The sequence below is a fragment of the Acinonyx jubatus genome, chromosome B1 (genome assembly GCF_027475565.1).
Source record: "Acinonyx jubatus isolate Ajub_Pintada_27869175 chromosome B1, VMU_Ajub_asm_v1.0, whole genome shotgun sequence".
Classification (NCBI taxonomy): domain Eukaryota; kingdom Metazoa; phylum Chordata; class Mammalia; order Carnivora; family Felidae; genus Acinonyx; species Acinonyx jubatus.
The window spans coordinates 48,220,935-48,238,483 of NC_069382.1; the positions used below are offsets into that span (position 1 = coordinate 48,220,935).

The window sequence follows — 17,549 nt, forward strand, 5'->3', positions numbered from 1 at the left end:
CTTCCAAGCTGAACAATTCCACTCTTTCAGCGCTAGCCACCACCCCACTGACCCAGAAACCCTACATTCCTTGCCCCTAAGGGATTTCATCCCCTATGAGTGAGGAAATACATGTGATACATCCTGTTCTCTACACACAGGGGTTACTTTCCTGCATCTTCCTAGGGAAGGCTCTCTCCTTGGCTCCAGGGACCCTACACCAGCCTTCTAGGGAGGGAGGCTGACCTCACTGACTCCAAGGGGATTCACCCTACATCTCCCCTTCTAAGAACAGTGCCTGAAATGCTTCCAGGTGCCTTACCTTGCCCATTCACAGAGAGGCTACCCTCTGAAAATCCAAGACGGCTTTCTGAAACCTCCCTTTAAAAGGGGAGAGGTGTTCAAATTTAATTGCTGGTGAGATAACCCACTACATCATGAATAGGCTATTTAATTCTTGAAATAGTTTATATTCATTCACTATTAAGCTGTGTCATGAGAAAGCAGCTTCTGAATAAAGAGGAAGGAACAATGACTACAGTTAAATACTCTCAGCCCATTTGCCCTTGATTATATAGTGGTAAATAGGAAGTATGCACTCCATCAGGGGATATTGTAGGGATGTTACCTGGGTGTGGTCCCTGACCCACAAAATCTTCAGTTTCTTCCATTTCCTGTTATGCAAATGCCTGCTTTTGTCCACTTAGGAGAACCAGCCTAAAAATATATACAAAGTACAAAGATGGGGGTGACAATAACAGCAGAAATTATAAATACATAAAGCAAAATAATAACAACAACATGTAAATCTGCTTATGCTTTGTTTCCCCAACTAGATTCCAAGCTGTTAAAGTGCAATGGCCATTCTAACTTATCTTTGAATTCCTCACAATGCCTCGTATGCTACATGTTGATTTAAACATGACAAAAATCAATGTTTGACCATTGGTTTTCTTTTTTCTCTTTAATTTTTTAATGTTTATTTACTTTTGAGAGAGAGAGAGCAAGCAGGGAAGGGGCAGAGAGACAGAGACACAGAATCCAAAGCAGGCTCCAGGTTCTGAGCTGTCAGCACAGAGCCCAACGCAGGGCTCGAGCTCATGAACTATGAGATCATGACCTGAGCCAAAGTCGGACTCTTAATTGACTAAACCACCCAGGCGCCCCTGACCATTGATTTTCAATAATAGTTGTATGTATAGAACTTTAAAATGATATTATCTGAGATCTTTAGTAACAATAAACTCTAAAGTAACAATAAACCTCTAGTGATCAGAACCATAAAGGTGAAATTATATGGCTTTGCTGCTTTGGGTGCAGTATTAGTGGCCCAATCAGGTTCAGTTATGCTTAGTCCCAGCAGATCTCAGCAAGAATCTGGAAGATGGATGGAATATTCCATATTTCTAGGGTTCCCTGGAGTTGCTTTGGGAACTACTGAGTGGGGAAGGAGAGATGCAATAACTAGGTTCTCTGAGTCTTTCTTGCTACCCCACTCCAATTCAATGAGGAAGACCCCCACCCCCACCCCAGCTCATGGCCAATATGCAGTGCCATAGGTTAGGGCATTTGCAAGGGTTGGGGGGTTGGGGGAGGAGAGGCACATCCAAAAGGAGAAATGTCAAATCCAACCTGTCTCCAGTCCATAGGTAGACAAATTGGGCGTGGAGGGAGAATGGGACCCATAGAGGCTCAGAACAGAGGACACTGGGTAATGATATGTTACCCTGGAGTTTCTTTGTCTCCACACACAGAGGAGAATTTGAGCAACACAGTTGGGGAGAGCCCCAAAGTGCTTCCTCTCCTTACCTGATGTTGCTGTTTGGATCACTCAGCCATGTACTTCAAAAGCAGAGAGTCACTGGCCCTTCTGAGAAATGCAAAATCCCACCTGATCTGTCAACTGCCACTAAACCCATAGGCTGTTAGAGAGATTATGCCTCATTTACATATTAACTCCAAATGAAAATCATAGCTCCTCAGTCAAAACAGCCTCTTATTCTTAGTTTGGCTGGTGGATATTAACTGGCCAAATGGTTTCTGTACTTGGTGGGTGTTGGCTGGATGTGGTGTGAATCCCTACTGTGTGCAAGGTCCTGAGCCTTAGGCAGAGTTCCTCATCTCTTCATTCCTTATCTTGACGCTCCCTCTCAGACCACCCCAAACTCCTTACAGTTCTCCAAGACAGGGCGCCCTATTCCATACATTTTAGCATAGGCTGTTCTCTCTACGTGGGGTACTCTTCTGCTCTTCTTCTCGGCGAATTCCTACTGTTTAAGATCCTGTTTTATCATTTTCTCTGTGAAACTGTGTCCTGATTCCCACATCTTTCCCTTCTTGTGTCACCACTGCTCCAAGCACATCTCTGTTACCATGCTTCCTTGTCCCTTTTTCCTTTCTGAACCATGAGCTATCTGAGGTCATACCTACATTTGTTTCAATGTTGCATTTCCATCAGGAAGTGCAATGACTGACAACAATTGGTGAATGAATGAATAAATAAAATAATGGATGGGAAGCTCCTGATGAGATTCTAAACCAAAGGATGTTTAAAAACCAAATCAGTTTTTGTTAAATTTTTGTTTAAACCATGTTAGTTTTTTATATAATTGGAATCCTGGCTTAAGAAATAAAGGGGAGAGTGGGAAGACAAGGACAACATCAACAGGGAAGACGACTTCATAGGAACCACAAAAGCTGAACTTGAAGAAGGAATGACACAGGCAAAGGCAGAAGATGGGGAGAAGATCTCATAGTGGTCTTCAAATACATTACCTTAGAGGTGCATATAAAATTCATTAGAAAGTAATGACTTTTCTGCCACTAAATGTGTCTGAACCTATACCGGAATGACCACTTAATAATGGCATTAGACTAGATGAGCTTGAAGGCCTCTTCAAATCCCAGATCCTATATTCTTACTTGAAGTGCTCACCAGCAAAGCTGGCAGTGGAAGTCCTCTATGAGGTCACAAAAATTCACGAGAGCTGCAAGCGGTTCCTGGTTTGTAGTGCTGAGTTGGAAATGCCAAACCACATCAAGATCTAGGTGAGAGAGGAAAGCAAAGGGTAGATGAGCTATACTGTGTGTGAGTATACGGTAATGCCTATCAATAACTTTATTTTTTTTTACCTTTTTTTTTTTTTTGGTGTTCATTTATTTTTGAAGGAAAGAGAGACAGAGCGTGAGAGGGGGTGTGGCAGAGAGAGAGAGGGAGACACAAAATCCGCAGCAGGCGCCGGGCCCTGAGCTATCAGCACACAGCCCCACACAGGGCTCAAACTCACAAACTATGAGATCATGACCTGAGCCAAAGTCAGACACTTAACCGACTGAGCCACCCAGGCACCCCAACGTTTTTTTTTTTTAAATAGACTCTACACCCAATGTGGAACTCAAACTCACAACCCAGAGATCAAGAGTCGCATGCTCTACTGACCGAGCCAGCCAGGCACCCCCCATCAATAACTTTAGATACAGAGCTAGGAATAACCCCTAAGAAAGAGATCTGTTGTTTCCTGAAATCAGCAGCTCAATGAGCCACAGTCACATAAAACATTAGGCACTGTATCATAGAGATCACTGAAAACAAAACAAAATGTGTGCTCCTATCAATAGACAAATGCACTGTAGACCTCCAGGGTAACTTGTGTTCTGGTAGCCAAAATCCAGGAAGAAATAGTGGAGTCAGATGAAGTCCAAAAGGACTAAGAAGTTGATAAGTGTTACTACCATACGAACAGTGAGAATAAGGCCCTTCAAACTGAGACAGCAGTAGATTTAGAAGAGAAGCAGACATGTTCACCAAATCCTGGGCACTGGTTTTGGCTGCCATTGGGGTCACAGAAACTTCAGTTCATCTAACGTCATTTATTAAGTCAACTGTACACAATGGCCAGCAAGGGCTGTTAGCATGTAACTATCTGGGTTCGGGCTGGGCTTAGCTGCACACAGTGGGGACACACCAAACCATGAGCCTCCCATGCAGGAGCATCTATGGTCCATGAGTAATCTGTGATCCCTAACTGAAATTTGGAGAAATTGAAAATTATCTGAGGTGTGCTTGTGATTCTTTCTGCCAGTGTTCAAAGATTGGCAGAAAGGGACCATTTAATCAGCAAACTAAGACACAGGAAAATGGAAAGATAATTAACAGTAGGACTGAGAAAGTAGAATGAAGGAAACAGCAGGCACTTAAAAAGCAAAGCTTATAAACAAATATATCAGTGAATAGAGGAGTAGTGTGGTACAGACACTCCGTACATAGTCACTGAGCTAAACTAAATGATGGTAGGAAGGGCCATAAACTGCAAATCAGGTGTGGAAAGTACAGTGCTGGCTTTGCCACCAGTCAAAAGAGCTGTAAGACTTCAGAAAAGTTATTTTATCACCCTGGGGCTTAGTTTTCCCACCTATAAATGAGAGTTGAACAAGTCCTTAAACCATGAATATTCTCTGATTTAGTTGGATGCCAAAAGGATTAAAGTTCTTATTTTAAAATGTCACCTGCCATTGACACCAAGACCATACCAATGATTAGGGCCCTTGTGTAATCAAAAGTAGCACAAGGAAGGTGTCTCTAATTTCACGTTCATTTCACTTTCAGGAGCCAATGACCCATGGGTGCATAGTCCTTCCTCAGATTATGTAGGGATCCACCTTACCCCAAGGAAGGGCAGTAATGGTGGTTGTATTTTGTGAAAATTTGGCTTCTGTGGAGAAGCAATAGAAAGGAGTCCAAATTTATTGCTCACACAGGCGAGGTATTCACCTGTGGTTTATTTCACTTGTATTTCAACTACGCGGTTAGCACTTAAGTTTTGCTTTTAGTACGTATTTACATTCATGTGCACTGAGCCTAAGAATAGCATCTTTTAAATGAGACTCTGCATATTTAGCTAGATATGGGAAGGTTGCACAGAATGCATTTCCTGTTAAATAATTATGATTTTTGACAGTTATTTTTGCTTCTTCCACTCCTCCTTTCTTCTGTTTGTACTTGCTTAATGTCTTTTTTTCTTAAAGAAACATAACAGAGGTGACACAAATGTAACAGTTATTCCTGTACTAGAACAGCTTCATATAGTGTAATTAAATAAAGAATGCTCCTAAGCCCCTTATTGTAGAGATATGGACATTGAGGCCCAGAGAGGGGAAGGAACTTGTCCAAGGTTGGAGTGACTCCAAGGTCAGTGTTCTCGTCCTCCCACCAAGCAGCCTCTCATAGATACTATTTAAATAAAGCCTCTGGAGCTCAAGAATAGGAGAGTGGAGGGAAGGGTGCTCACAAATGAGGGGCTCCTTCAAATACATGACAAAAGCATTTTGGGAATGAAAGCTGTAGAGTAGGACTGAGAGTAGCTACTTGATAAAAATGTACTTAGGACTCAAACTGAAGGTACTGCCTGAACATTGTTCAATGCCCTCAGAAGTAAAACAAGACTCTGTGTGTGTGTGTGTGTGTGTGTGTGTGTGTGTGTGTGTGTGTGTGTGACAGGGAGAGAGAGAGAGAGAGAGAGAGAGAGAGAGAGAGAGAGAGAGACTGAGTAGTACACTTTCACTGCATTCCTTCTGTGTCTAATGCAGAATTGAATGTGTTTAAGAATTGCAAACATCCTGTTCTCTTCCCCTAGCTCTTTTCCTTCAGTCAGAATCTCATCTCACCCTACCTTGCTTCACATCATTAACCTTTCCTACATGATTCTTGTTTTCCTTTTATTTCTGTCTGTCCCCCACCCCTACCCCCCAAGGGAGCTCTAATGGGGAAAAAAAAAAATCAAAATTCTTAACCTAGCAAACTCCCTTTATGGGGTATTATTATCATCCACTGGTTTATTCCCTACTTTTACTGAATGTGGGAAGGGCTTGGTACATAGTAAGCACTGAATAAATACTTGTTGAATGAATGAAGTATATCTTTTAAGTGTATCTTAGGTGGTAAGATTAATAATAGCAGCAATTACATTCATTCATACATCTATTCAAATAATTGCTGAGTGTCTATTACATGCCATGCACTGTTCTGGGTGCTGGTAATACATCAGGGAACAAAATGGGGAGGGTGTTTGCACACACAGGGCTTACATTCCAAAATGTAATGGACATTACTCCGGATTTGGAGTCAGAATGCCTGAATTTGGGGATCACACTCCAGGGCTTCAATGTAACACTGATCAAATCACCTACCCCTCTTAGAAAATTAGAATATAAAGATACCTGTATCAGGAGTTCACTGGATTAAATATAATACATACCCAGATTAAATGTAATATTGTATGCACAGTTGGTCTGCAGGCACTTCAGCATGTTTACAAATGTCATTTATTTTTAGAATATTTGGTGAAGACAGTTAAACTAGAAGTCAGTACTAGTATTCACCTGGGCCAAGTCTCTAGTTTTGAGGGTACATATGCCACCTTAACTGATAAACTGACTCCATTCTTGTCCACACTGATCAATCACCTTGTGAGTTCTAACTCATCATCCTTCAAGAACCCTTGGTGAAGGTCTTGTCCTCCTACCACAGGGGGGTGGGCTGGAGTATGAAATAAGGAAAAGGAGATTCTTAATAAACTTATGGAATGTTGGTGACATTTAGGATTTATTTCCCTTCTTTTTAAGTTTTAAGTACCTTTAGTATTGGCAACACGTCGTAACCACTTATTGGACATTGCACTGCTCTTCCAAACTAGGTATGTGCCAAAATAGCAATTTAAACACATTAGCTCAGAAGCAAAAGTGAAACAAGGGCCTTCGAACCCCCAAAGGACAAGAGTTATATTTTCAGCATTAATACATGAGCTAATGTGTGCAACCTGAGAAGCACAGCCCCCAGGGGTAGCTACGGTAAGGGAGTTATTGGATTGCATGATTTTTTCCTTCCTTCTCCCCTGGATGAATAGGTAAGTAAAAGAAGCAGATATTTTCATAATGTGCCTTATCAGGTTCTAACAAAATGAATTCAAATCCTCTCATACTGCTCCCCCAAGCTTGCCAAAGCTAATGAGGCATAAGATGACATTAATACTACCCCTAATGATGACTGAAATTGCTGTGTTTCTGGAAGGGAGAAAATTTAGTGACTGGCCTGAGATCATACCCTTATGTAAAATTCAAGCGAAAACTTGATTTTCCAGATTCTAGTTCATTGGTCTTTGCATTAGCCTTAAAGTTCACTTAAACCAACAAAGAAAGTAAAACCCACTTTCCTTCATGAAAAAAAAAATTACTTTAAGAAGATTAAGAGAGGGAGAAGAAACAAGTCTTCCATACAGAAAAATTCCAAATAATTAATGTAGATACTCCACCCTCGAGGACAGGGAGCATAACTCCCCACTCTTTATGTGTGGGCTTTGCAGAGCGACTTCCTTCCAAAGAGGGCAGTATGGAAGGAGGGGAAAAGAGGAATTTTCCAGTAGAGAAACCTGACAGACATGCCTCAGCCAGGTGATGAAGGTCAACATTAACAGTCATAGATCATGTTGTCTGTATGTACCTTGATGTGATCTGATGACAGCAGCACTTTAACTCTGGGATCTTCCTCCCGTAAACCCATCACTCCAGTCCAATCATGAGAAAAGCAGACAAAGTTCAATAAAGGTTAATCCTACAGGTGATCTGACCACTACTCCTCAAAACCATCAAGATCATCAAAGCAAAGACAGTCTGAGAAACTTGTCACAGCCAAGGGGAGCCTAAGGAGACATGACCACTACCTGTAATGTGTGTCCTAGAACACAAAAAGGACAGCAGATAAAAACTAAGAATATCTGAATAGAGTACAGCCCTTAGTTTATATTAATGCTATTGATATTTGTTCACTAATTGTGACAAATGTACCAGACTCACGTAAGATAAGAGAGGAACTTGGGTGTGGGTTATATGGGGACTCTCAGTACTATCTTCTCAATGTTTCGGTAAATCGAAAGCTTGTTTCTTAAATCAACCATAAGTTACAGCATAAATTACATAAGAAATACAACTTACCAGATGTCACTTTATCTGCTTCAGCTCTAGGAGTCCACAAAGGATATGGTAGCTGTTTCTTTGCCTTAGTATAGCTATGTGAAACCAGCTGGGGTATATACCCTTTGTGGCCACAGTCACAAGCCAAATTCACCCAAGCAGAAGTGAAACTGATTTGCCATTTGAGGGTTATTTATGACAATCTCCTCCTTCAGAAACTGATTCACGCTATTTTCCCCTTTCATTTAAACTTGAATTGTGTGTGAATTGGGGAATCTTACATTCTTCTCTGCTCTATTCCTACAAGCAGGCAGATATTAGTCATTTTTATTCTTTCTAAATAAATTGCACCATCAACCCTGCAGCATCCTTTCTTTGAGGAGGAAACTTATTCTGATGGATCTAACTTACTTGAGCAGTTAGGAAAAATGCCCCAGTCCCAAGAGAGACAATGCACTGGTTCCCACACCCCCAAATACAAAGACAACTGGGTAAGATGGATGATGTGAGATGGTAAAGATAAACCGATTCTTGATAACAAAGTCTTGGAACTCACCAAAACCCAAACAATGCTAGGTTGTTTGATTGCAGAAATAAGTGTCATAGTTTTTTTAAAAAATTTTTTTTAAATATTTATTTTTGAGAGAGAGAGAGAAACAGAGCGCAAGGGGGAGGGGCAGAAAGAGAGGGAGACACAGAATCCAAGGCAGGCTCCAGGCTCTGAGCTGTCAGCACAGAGCCTGATGTGGGGCTCGAACTCAGGAACCATGAGATCATGACTGAGCTGAAGTCAGCTGGTCAATCAACTGAGCCACCCAGGTGCCCCTGTCATACAGTTTTAAAGAACTCTTTCTGGAACTTAATCTTATATTCATATTTTTTAACCCAGAAAAACAAATATTTAAAAAGTGCTGTCCAATGGACAAGAAAGTAGAACCTACTCTACTGTATTTGGCAACCCAAACAATCACATCAAGTATAGGGAAAAAGCTACCTTTTTTAACCTTCAGCTTCAGGTTACGTTTGACCTTCAAAGGCGGACTCAGTTGTTACTAGGATAATTCTCAGTAACTGTAGGTATTTTTTATTCCAAAGTGGGGATTCAGAAAGCAAAGAGGTCAACAAGAATTATAAATAAATATTTAGACTGTGATCTCAAAAGTTGTTTTGAACTTTTAGCAAGATGATATGCCTCGTCCATAAGAAAACCATAGAAACACCGGTATAAAGCTCAAGGCAAAGAAAATCAGCGTGACTATCATCATTAATGTTGGATCTTTACTTCTCTTTCTGGGCAAACTTACACCTTAATCTTCTGTTCATGTCACGTATGCTTAGCTCTCCCCCTACTGGCTGTTTCTTTGCTTCAACAGTTAACCGTATTCGAAATCAGAGGCACTACTAAAATACCTAATGACTAAAATTAATTTTGATCATTTTTAAAGCTGCTTGGGTTTCTTTATGGTGGTCCTTGATACCTTTATTGGACACCTGAATTCTAGGTCTGTTAAAAGTGTGGGGAAGCTACCAGGCTGCACTTTCATTGAATTCACTGGAAACATTGAAGCAATTGAAAGAAAACTTCCATCAGAATCTATATTCAGGTGCTCTGCCTTCCTGTTAATAGATGAACTATCCAGGCACCCATCAAAAGGGAATCCCTTCCCCTGTGCACCAGATTCCATCCCTTCTCTCCAACTGCAGTGCTAAGAAGAGTACCTTCCTCTTGTAATTCATTAAATTTTCACTCTTGGGGCACCTGGGTGGCTCGGTCAGTTAAGCGTCCGACTTCAGCTCAGGTCATGATCTCACAGTCCGTGAGTTCGAGCCCCGTGTCGGGCTCTGTGCTGATAGCTCAGAACCTGGAGCCTGCTTCGGATTCTGTGACTCCTTCTCTCTCTGCCCCTCCGCGTCTCTCTCTCAAAAATAAATAAACATTAAAAAAACATTAAAAAATTTTTTCACTCTCCATTGGATTATTCCCATTGACATAAAAACTGGATGTTATTTATTGTTTTAATAAACACTTCCTTTGACACCATTTTCTCATCCAGCTACAACCCCATTTCTCTGCACTTCTTGAAGGCAAAATCCCTCAAGAGTTGTGTAAACTCACTCTCAAATTCCCCTCTCAATCTATCATAAACCTTCTATAGTCAAGCCTTCACATCTACAGTTTCATAAAACTGTTCTTGTCAAAGTCTCCATTAATCTTAGTCAATTTTCGACCCTCATCTGACTTGATCCTTCAGCAGCCTTTGACCCAGTAGATCACTCCCTCCTCAACACACTTTCGCTTGTTTTCCAGGTAACCGCACCTCTCTTAGTTTTCTTCTAAACTCCCTGGGGGCACCACCTCACCTTCCTTTTCTGGTTATTCCCCTTCTCAACCTGCTAGGATTAGAATGCCCCAAAGCTTTGTCTTTAGTCTTCTCTTTCTTTTCTACATTCACCTTGTTTCATAGCTTTAAATTTCACCTATAGACCTATAACTCTCATGTGGCATGTACAGCCTGAACCTTTTTCATGCCTTACTGCTAACTAGGCATCCCAAATACAACATATCCAAATTGACCTCCTTACACCCCCCTCAAAACCCCACTCTGCCTACAGATTTCTCCGTTTCAGCTAATGGCAACTATATGGTTCCAGTACCTTGATCCAAAAGCTTGATGTTGATGTCTTTATTTCTCTCACATCCCATATCTGGTCTGTCGGGAAATCGTGTTGAAATCTCCAAAATATTTTCAGAATCTGAACACTTCTCATCATCTCCACAGCTTACTCCTCCGATTCAAGTTACGATCATTTCTGGTCTCGTTCAGTAGTTCCCAAACTTTGCTGCACATTGGACTCACCCAAGGATCTTTAAAACATGACTGGCTCTACCCCTTGATATTTAATTTGGTATGGTATGTGATCTGGGCACTGGAATATTTCACTACTCTCTAGGTGATTCTAATACGCAGCCAAGCTTGGGAATCTCCAGTGTAAATATGATAATAGCCACCAGGCCCTGGATTTAGTTTACACCACACTAGCGGGCTCATCCTCGAACTATCTCCCACCGAGGTTCCAGCCCAGCCTCCCTGGAGGAGGCGGACCCTGGGCTCAAGTACCCTTATTTAGAGACATCCCCATTCACACTCTCATTTTCCTGCCATCTATGCAAAAGACACCAAGTGACTGCCAAAAAGTTAGAGAGTAAGGGTAGGCTAGCTTAAAAACGCAACAGATAAAACGGAGCCTCTCTAAATAAGCCTGGCGTAGCCTCTGTACATAAGCACTGTCCAGCCGCTCTACTGTCCATCCAGGTCGAGCTTTCTAGCGCCCATGCGCTCCTCGGCGTTTAGAGGATCCCATTCTACAGCCTTTAGATCCGAGGCAGGAGCAGCTTGGGCTGGAGATTCTCTCCGCCTCCTGCAGCTGCGCGAGCCGCCGCTGGGGGGCGGGGCGGGCCTCTGCGCGCGCCGTCTTCTGGGAACAGCTTTACGATATGTTGACCGTCGTTTTACGACAGGCTGGGGTTGCTTTGTGGCTGTCAACTTTGCCTGAGGTCTGAGTTGTTAGCCACGGCGTGTGTGGTAGCAGCTACGACTACCGTGGAGAAATGAGGCAGAAGCGGAAAGGTGCGGAAGGGAGGGAGAAGCGGGCGGGTTTGCGGGGTAGTAGGGGAGGGGCGAACACCTTGGCAGTCAGGTGCTGAAAGCAGTTTTTCCCGCGGGAATCCTCTGCCTCAGCCAGTCGCTCTGCCACCTTAGGGTCAGTCTGTGTGTCGGCTCCAGTCCTCTGTCTTCTCGTTTTACATATTGTGCATTTTAAGCCAGCCTGCCGTTACTCTGTTCTTTTTTGGCAGTCACTTGGTGTCTTTTGCATAGATGGCAGGAAAAGCTTTATTCCAAGGTATGCCTTACAAGGAGTCAACGTGGTTGGTCGATTTAACGTGCTCTCGGGTCTCTTAATTTGCTAAGATTTTATGGTACGTTTAACCTGTTGTTTTAGTTAAAAAAAGAAAGAAAGAAAGAAAAAGAAAAACTCAGTCCTTGGTTGTGGGACAGTCCTACAGTTCTTCCCGATTTATATTACCTCCTGAATTGGCCGGGAGCAATTCCGTCTTTCGTTTTCAACAGGATGGAGTCAAATTTCAAGTATTTTCTCACAAGTTCTAAACTTGTCTCTGTACATTCAGTTAAGCAGTCTAATAATGATTGGTGGTTGTCATAGTAAAAGCTATTTATTGAGCCTTTGCTAATAATTCTGAAGTTGGTATCATTTCCCCTTTACGGAAGAAGCAGCTGAGATTCAGAGTTAAGTAACGTTCCCAGTCCAAAATTATACATAGGAATTGGAACTGATGGTCAGGCTGTCTGTGTGCACCCAAAAAAACCACAATTTTTGTTTGTTTGTTTGTTTAAATCTTTATCACTATGGCTTTGGGCATCAACTGCCATTTCTGGGAACAACAGTTCCAAATGTCCAGGTTACCTTCAGTTGTCCTGTGGCATCAAACTACGTGTCCCAAATCTTCTTCCTCTGCCTTGCTCCTCTGCCTGTCAGGCCAGACTGCTTTACACTCTTCACCTGTCACTAAGTCCTGCCTCCTGAAATACTTTATTAGTCATCATTTTGGCCATCATCGTCCTAACCCCCACCTTCGTCAATAACTAGTATCCGACTAGTACTTTGGCTTTCCTATAATGTTATTTCAGTTGATTCTTACAATAGTCTTGTCAAATATGTATTGTATTATCCCAATTTTGCAGGCAAGGAAATGGGGGTACAGAAGTCATTGATCTTCCCATTATCACATAACCAGTGAGTGTTGGAGGCTGGGAACAGGAACCTATTGTGCAAGTGTTTTTACTTTAAATCTTTGTGGGTTATTTTTTCATTGTTGCCTTTCTAGAGCCTTTTACTTAATATGTATTCTTTTCACTTTCTGAATCATTTTTGTATCATTTTCTTTGTATACTTATTTTTTTAAACACTACTTTCCTCTTTTTACTGCCAGACTTGAGATTATATAATTATCCAGTCCATTTAAACGACTTGCCTAGTAGTCAGTGTACCCTGTACTATGTTTTTTATTGAGCCTTGTCAGAAAGGCTATATTCTAGTTAGGCAACACTCCTTCACACAAAGATAGGTAATTCCTATACCTGGCACTGTTCCTTCTGGATTGCCCTCTGTTTTGCTTGTCCACTTTTGCCCTTTCTTCAAAGACCCCCATGCCATTTCCCCCATAAAGCCTTTCCTTACTAATTTACTTCTCTAGTTAAGTTTTGATATACTCAAGAGCTATACAATTCGTTTTTAAAATCTTTATTTTTATGTCTTGAATCTCCTTTTCCTCTCCAAATTAATTATTACATAGTGTTTCAATATATTAAACAGGTGAAAGCCGAGCTACTTTGGCTTAATGAAGAAAGAAACCCTCCCTTTCCTTCCTCTCCTCCTTCTCCCCCTTTTTCCATCACCACCATCATCAATCTTCTATTACATGTCCTTGAAGTGCCTTTTTTGGCACTCTGGAGTGCTGAATTACATGATTTGGAAAGCATTTAGCCTTTGATTGTACATGGACGTGTTTCTCTCACGTTGTGTTAGCTTTGCTTCATTAAATTAGAGGCAGCTTGGTACAGTGAAAAAAAAGCGTGGAAGTTGTGGAGAAAACACCTGGATTTGAGTCTTAACTATGCCATTTACAATGACATCTTAACTTCCCTTAATTTTTAACATCTGTAAAAGGGACTAACAATGTCCACCTTGTAGTGTTGTGTGGTTTCAAATGAGATAAAGTAAATGAAAGGTCTCCATAAATGCCAGGGCTTTCTCATCTGTAGTTTTTTCTGATGACTCCATCATCTTTGCATGTGCAACTAGCTTTCTCTACAGGCTAGAAGTATGTTTGCTGGCAGTTCCCAAGCTGCAGTCTCAACAGCTTTTATCACTGGAGACTGGCAGTTTTTGCCTTGAGAAAAGAGCTCAGAATTGCCTGATCTGGAGAGGTGCCCATCCTTGCACCAATCAACCATAATTGGGATGGGGTTAAGTAAAAACATGTCAGCTTCTGCTATTGCCTTTTAGATGAGAACAGAAGTGTCGGTTGCCAGGAGGTCGTGATGGTGAACAGACTATATCTTAAAGATGCATTAAGATCCCTGTACAAGTATAGAACTAACATCCTTTGTATTACAAAGTAGTATTGCATTGCTTTGTAATATTACTTCTGTGGATACCTGGATTTGAGTTTCACTGTTACCCCTTGGTAGCATTTTCACAAAACAAGCAAATATTTCTGTTCTACTGCATTCTATTCTGAGAGTAAGATGAAGTAATGCATCCAAAGGTAATTATAATTCTGGAGATAAAGGGAAGTTATTTTAACCACTTTGGTGCTTTCTCATGCAATTAGGTTCTGACATTTTTATAGTATATGTGCTTCTAGAATGAGCTTTTCCCATATATAGGTGAGGCCAGTTTTGTTTTAATTAAAGATACAAAAGATATGATCAAACTTTAAATAGTAGAGGTTGGTGTCTTGTAAACTTGAGCTATTCATCTGGGATGGTTGGGAAAATTTTGGAAGGAAAAAATAATTACAAAAATCTTTACTGAGTAGTATGATTTTTAACATTGTTAAATATCTTTCCAGGAGATCTCAGCCCTGCTGAGTTAATGATGCTGACCATAGGAGATGTTATTAAACAACTAATTGAAGCCCACGAACAGGGGAAAGACATCGATCTAAATAAGTAAGTGGATTTATAAAAAAAAAAAAAAGGCAATCCTATTCTTAGGTGGTAGGCCTTTTTAATGAAATTCTCAAATACTTCTTGTTTTCTGTCTCATGTTTTAGTTTTTAGTTGAAAATTTAGCTTTCTACCCTGCCCTGTCACTCATTTATGGCAAAATTCTCTCATAGCCTAATAATATTAATAGTTCCTAATATTTGTTGGATGCTTACTATCGTCCAATCACTGTTAGTAGTTCATTGTCTGTATTAACTCAGTCCTCTGAAAAACTGTGTGAGGTAGGTACTTATATCACCCTCATTTGACAGATGTGTAATCTGAGACAGATTACTGTTTTAGTAATCGGCAGAACTGAGATTTGGAATTAGATCGTCTGTCTCCAGAGCCCATGTTATCTTCTGTGCTGCATTACTTTACATCCTTGTTCTCTTCCTACTGTCTCAGAAGTAGCAGCAGCTGTCTCTCATGAAAATACTCCCTCTGAGGTCCATGATCTTTTCCTACTTTACAGCCTCTTTGACATGTTCATCTATTTCCTTTCCACAGTCACATTCAGTGTTGACTTTGCTACATCCTCAAATAAGAGTAGACCTTCATCTCTGCATCTTTTTTTTTTTCATTAGATATTCACTATATAGATCCGCTCTAATGAAAGAGTTTTCTCCCTGCTCTCAGGTGACTCACCAGTGATCTAATCACCACACACATGACTTTTTTTAAAGACTATTTTCTGTTACTTGAGATACTTCAGTGTTTTTTCACTTCCTTGGAATATTGCACTTAATAAACTTTTGCTAAAGGAGTAAATAAGTAACTATCCTTTCTTGACTATGAGATTATAGTTTACTGATTTTTCTACCATGTGTTTAGAAGTTTCTTTTCTGTCTGTGTTGGCTATCCCCCTAATTACACAAGTCTTTTATTTCTAGTGAACATTCCTACTTTTTATTTTTGTCAGTTTCTTTAATTTAGCACATCTAAAGTAAACACTAACATCTTAAAACCAGCCCCTACGCAGATGTCCTCTTTGCCTGATTGTGTTAACTTTCACCCAGGCTTGAAACTCTAGTGTCCTCTTCAAATTGTTTTTGTTAGGTCCAATTAGGATTTAACTTTACCTACTCTCTTCATCATGACTCTCCCTTTCATTTCCACTGCCAACTCCCTAACCATCTCTTTTTAAACTTAATTCTAGACTACTGCAGTAGCTAATACTTTCAGCCTCTTTTTATCCCTTACTGGGTTATTGTTCTTGTTTTATCTTTTATCATGTCATTTCCCTAAACTTTCAGCATGTCCCCAGTGTTTATGGAATTAAGTGCAAATTCCTCAGCCCATTATGTAAAGTCTCTCCATCTGGCTTCAACTATCCCAACGTTTTAAATTTCTGTACCTTTACCCTGAAAATCTGCTTTCTGTCAGATCTACCCATATAGTTTAAAATATATGCATTCCTGCTTCACATAAGCCCACCTATTTGCTCTCAGTGGCATCACCATGTCTTTACTGCCTGTCTGAAGCCAACTCTTTTCTGTGCCTGTTTTCCATGACTGTCTCCCCAGCACACAGTGGGATCCTTTCTTGAGCTTTGAACACATTCATTATTGTATGTGTGTTGTATCACATAGGTTTTTATCACTTACACATTTATTTTTGTGCATGCCTGTCTGCAAACATGCCAACATAGGGCATGAAACAACTATGCCTTATACTTCCTGGCATACCAAGTACTTAGGTTCTCTCTACGAATCAGGTACTGGGTTAACAGTTCTTGAAAATGATGCAAACACCTCACAATAATTTTAGATGGACTAAAATCAGAAATTAAGGTGACTGTTAGGGTTTGCTAGCAGCAAAGAAACAAGAAACCAATTCAACTGTAGAGAAAAGCAAGGAATTATTAGTTGTACTAAAGGTTATTTCTAGGGATTAGGGATAGAGTTACAGTCAGGAAGGGATAAATGGATCCTCTGAAGTCCTGATCATTTTCTGTTTCTTGGAGTGTAGTAACACAAGTGTTTGCTTCCTAAATGTTAAAGTGTATTTATGTTTTATGCTCTGTTGTTTATAATATTTTAGAATACATTTTAAAACACTTTTAAAAATGTATGTACCTTATTTCCTGTTTGGTTCTGCATACCTTTCCTTTAAATTGTTTTTTGATTGTTTTTATTTTTGGTCTAAGACCATGGCTTACAACCAGGCATTCTCCCCCCCTCCCCCCACCATCCCAGGGGACATTTCTTAATGTCAGAAGACGTTTTTTAGTTGTTACAAAGGGAAGTGGGATGCTGGTGAGTAGAGGCCAGTGATGCTGCTAAACATCCTACAATGTAGTGAACAGTCCCTTGCAACAGAATTACCCTGATCCTAGATGCTATGGTGTTATGGTTGAGAAAAGGGTAGAATTCTATGAAGCTGGAGCACTAATTTGAATGAGACCTACCTTCTGTCACTATACTGGGACCCTTTCTGTAGTCATCTTGTTTTCTTTCTGGTACTCCAGGGTAAGAAGAGGTTATTGATGCATTTTCCTGATTTTCTTCTATTCTCCTGTTGTTCAACAAATGTTAAAGCCAGTGTTGTCACCTGGTGAAAGGATAGGGGGATGACAGGAGTTGATGGTGTTATTTATAGGTCATTCTTTTGGTAGATGGTCTTGAAATCTTATGATCTTGATAATGATGGATGCTTTACTTTCAGGGTGAAAACCAGGACAGCTGCTAAATATGGCCTTTCAGCACAGCCCCGCCTGGTAGATATCATTGCTGCAGTCCCACCTCAGTATCGAAAGGTTTTGGTCCCCAAGTTAAAGGCAAAACCCATCAGAACTGCCAGTGGGGTGAGTGG

At 40.7% G+C, this 17,549-nt stretch overlaps 2 protein-coding genes across 13 annotated transcripts in view; one reads left to right on the plus strand and one right to left on the minus strand.

The window, feature by feature from the left end:
• The window catches only part of NUGGC (nuclear GTPase, germinal center associated), a 55,818-nt gene extending 44,446 nt beyond the window's left edge, over window positions 1-11,372 (minus strand). For 3 of the 12 annotated variants that reach the window (XM_053216649.1, XM_053216650.1, XM_027069936.2), the window contains exons 1-3: window positions 7,966-8,113; window positions 2,902-3,023; window positions 608-696 (exon numbers count right to left, since the gene is read on the minus strand). In XM_053216649.1, the coding sequence (XP_053072624.1) occupies window positions 608-650 (43 nt within the window). In that variant the 5' untranslated portion in view covers window positions 651-696; window positions 2,902-3,023; window positions 7,966-8,113. Of the gene's footprint in view, window positions 1-607; window positions 697-1,788; window positions 2,434-2,901; window positions 3,024-7,474; window positions 7,754-7,965; window positions 8,114-9,663; window positions 9,864-10,599 lie in introns of those variants that run through there. The other 9 variants (XM_053216647.1, XM_053216644.1, XM_027069942.2 and 6 more) reach the window with 9 other exon arrangements.
• Window positions 11,373-11,426: 54 nt separating this feature from the next.
• ELP3 (elongator acetyltransferase complex subunit 3) overlaps window positions 11,427-17,549 on the plus strand; it is a 96,303-nt gene continuing 90,180 nt past the window's right edge. Inside the window, exons 1-3 of the mRNA XM_015088020.3 lie at window positions 11,427-11,573; window positions 14,600-14,699; window positions 17,403-17,541. Of these exons, the coding sequence (XP_014943506.1) occupies window positions 11,555-11,573; window positions 14,600-14,699; window positions 17,403-17,541 (258 nt within the window). The 5' untranslated portion in view covers window positions 11,427-11,554. The remainder of the gene's footprint in view (window positions 11,574-14,599; window positions 14,700-17,402; window positions 17,542-17,549) is intronic.